At 34.1% G+C, this 3207-nt stretch overlaps 1 protein-coding gene across 1 annotated transcript in view; it reads right to left on the bottom strand.

The window, feature by feature from the left end:
* Nucleotides 1-1472, bottom strand: part of PIP4K2A (phosphatidylinositol-5-phosphate 4-kinase, type II, alpha) — a 48319-nt gene extending 46847 nt beyond the window's left edge. The window contains exons 1-2 of the mRNA XM_010083089.1: nucleotides 1380-1472; nucleotides 207-303 (exon numbers count right to left, since the gene is read on the bottom strand). Coding sequence (XP_010081391.1) covers nucleotides 207-303; nucleotides 1380-1444 — 162 coding nt within the window. The 5' untranslated portion in view covers nucleotides 1445-1472. The remainder of the gene's footprint in view (nucleotides 1-206; nucleotides 304-1379) is intronic.
* Between the last annotated feature and the right edge of the window lie 1735 nt (nucleotides 1473-3207).

Raw genomic sequence — 3207 nt, 5'->3', positions numbered from 1 at the left:
GAAAGATGTAAAACAGAAATGTTCTTCTGGCAGGTAGAGGAAGGAGTAGAAAGAATGTCTTCTTTTTCTCTTAGTTTTCCTCCAATTTATACAAAAATAAAAGAAATTTATTTCAGCACATTGGCCTGCTTGTTCATAACTGCAGCACTACTAACCTTTAAAATCTGTATGTATCACCAGTTTAGGCATTTTGAAGGCAAACTTACCTGAAAGTCTTGATCATCAATTCCAAATCTCTCTCTTAGATTACGGAAAACCATTGGACAATATTCCTTAAATTTGAAATGACTTGGCATGTTTTCTCTGAAACAATATAAAACCAAATAAATTTTATTCACCTGCACATGTAATAAGTAACTCTAGAGTATTCTGTCTCAATTCTGTTCATACAAATCAGAGGATAAGGAGATCTGCTTTCTTTTTTTTCAATGAGATTTGGTTCCACTGTGTTCTTTTCTTTTTCTTTACAATATTCACTACATTTATACATACTTCTTTCTAACAAACTACAACATAACTGGATGAAATAAACACAAACTGTATTTTGATAACATTGAAACCTGGACTCAAATGCAGAAAATAATGCTTTCCCATTGCCCTAAAATTACTTCAACGGTAAAATCTTGGATTGGATTATACAAGAATTACTATACAATCTGTGACACCAGAGAGTATTGACAGTGCCAAAGACTCAAGAAAATTTGACTCATTCAGTCCAGGGCTAATTTTAATATCCTAGTGTTAATTTCAAACTTATATGTGAGAAAAGTTATTTTGATTTTGCAACAAAACAGAAGAACCAAAGTAGTAGAATTCTTCCTTTTTCCAGATATATTCTTGAATAAAATTCAAGTTCTATACAGAACAGCATTAATAGTTTTGTATGTCTGTACATCCTGTTCATAGACCATTTTATTTTTAAGAGACATAGATATTACATTAAATGTTCTTAATACTTTTGGAGCTTCTATATGATTGGTACGATTTTGTATTATGAATTACAAAAAGCTTTGATATATACTTTAAATCCTCATTCTTGTTCAAATATTTCATTTACTAAAAAGTACATGCACAAGAATTTATATTTTCACAATGCCCAAATAAATGCTTATATCAGCTATAAATAAACAAACTAAGAAAAGATCACCTTCAATATATAAGATACTCATAAAGCAATAATAAACCATATGGAGGAAAAATACTACCCAGCAGTCTTTGCTGTTGCTTTTCAGAAGAGCACAGATGGTTATGTTTATCACAGGATTAACTTAATCATCAAAACTTAGTCCCATGAACTGAAAAATAACAGAGTTCATAGTACTTCATAAAAATATCACTGCCACTATCCACCTCTACAAAGAATTGTTACTTGTACTTACTTGTTGAAAAGGTGATTGTCCACCTTTATCTTTGAGTATGCTTTGAAATCATCTGGCATCAACATAACAGGGATTTGAACATGGCTCAGTTCATTGATCTAAAGAAAACAGAATATATTTAGATGCTGCATGTGTCTTAATTATGAAAATGTTATTCAGTCTATTTCTTGTGTATATGTCCTGGGAGTGAATGTAAGTAAAATCAGAACGCAAAAGCAGTTTAATTCTTTCCAGGTTAATGCGATCACGAGATTGACACTTTGAAAAGAAGAAACAGCATTCCTATTTATACTAGTTTTGGGAAAAAAAAGTGATTCAAAGCACACCTGGAGTGTACTTTTTATGGAAGGTCAATGAGGATGCCAGCAAAAAGGTCTTTAACCTCAGCACATTGCTCTTGTTTTGTCAATTGAGCTACACTTTCCAAAGGTAATTCAAATTCTGTATTTCAAATTACTATTTACTTTTGCAGCTTGCAAAGTAGTCTAATGTGTCTGTGTCTTGAACTATCTATAGAAAATGAAGTGAAATTTTGCTTACACATGAATGCACACACTTTGGGCTCAATAAGCAGAGGTTTGTTTCTTACGGTAGTGCAGAACACAGCCAAGTTTTTGCAAGTCACAGCATTCAGGCATTTTTTTGATTGTTAAGGTTGGATGAACTATCTAAACAGCTACATTTTTGCTTAGAGATACATGGAAAAGTAAGTTCTAAGGTTTTCCTTATTTTGTTATATTCAGGGGGACTATCTGTTCTTTCTAGCTTTAAAATGAATATTGTCAGTCTTCTCAAGATTGGGATTTTTCTTATATATTTGAAATCCACTTCTGACCACATCCTTATGTGAAAATGTAGACAACTGTACGTTTTTTTTTTTTATTATTGCATGTATTAATCTACCCTCACTTTAGCAGATTTTAACTAAAACATGATAAACGTAAGACAGAATTGTTAGCTTGCAATGGTGCTTTCAAATCAGGAACAAGTTACCCATTACAACAACAGTCACCAAATACCTATGACATACATTGTACCTATGTTCTTACAGTGCTCTACACCCTGGTCACGCATCTCCATTTACCTGGTCAAATCTTTTTGCTCATGCAGAACACATTTTGCTTCAGCAGTTTTCTACAGGGTTTAGAGGGAAAACCCACTCTATATGAATGCAAATGTACATACGGGTGGATACAGCAACACAGGCGTGCTCCTCTGCTCTTAGCGCTGTTTATCCAATACTGTTTTCCAACTAAGGGGCTGTTAGTTGCCTGTAAATGCTACCCTGCTTAAGAGAGGCTTTAGGAGAAACCTTCACGGAAGCAGCTATAGGTTATAAATATTGGAGGAAAAAAATGCATTCACTGCGAGTACGACCTTTTGCAGAACTGAAGTTAGACAAAATAAGAAAACAGTGAGGAGCCTTTTAGCTCTTAAACAGAGGAAAGAAACCAACACAAGCAAGCAAGTCAGGCAACCTCATCACTTTTCAGTACTTTAAAGTCCCAGTGATGTTCCCTGCCACGTCTCATTTTTATTATTCAGATCCCTGCAGTCTACACAAAAACTGACAAAATCTGTTGAATTTACTTTACAAAATGCATCTTTGGAAATCCCTGAAAAGCTCTAAATAGAGGCATACCAGTTATACAGCAGAGCAGAGAAAGGAAAGATGTTTGGGATGGGCTGAATGTACTCCGCTCCTTGGAGTCGTAGGGAGAACAATCTTTCCTCCTTCCAAAGTGAAAGAAGAAACTCCAGTAAATTTTTGAAAACACAGCTGTACAAACCTAATATATCATGCTCACACCTCATTAAATACGATATA

The sequence above is a fragment of the Pterocles gutturalis genome, unplaced genomic scaffold (assembly GCF_000699245.1).
Source record: "Pterocles gutturalis isolate BGI_N339 unplaced genomic scaffold, ASM69924v1 scaffold18550, whole genome shotgun sequence".
NCBI lineage: Eukaryota > Metazoa > Chordata > Aves > Pterocliformes > Pteroclidae > Pterocles > Pterocles gutturalis.
The sequence above is the reverse complement of the archived record's forward strand: the minus strand, read 5'-3'. Positions and strand labels throughout refer to the sequence as shown.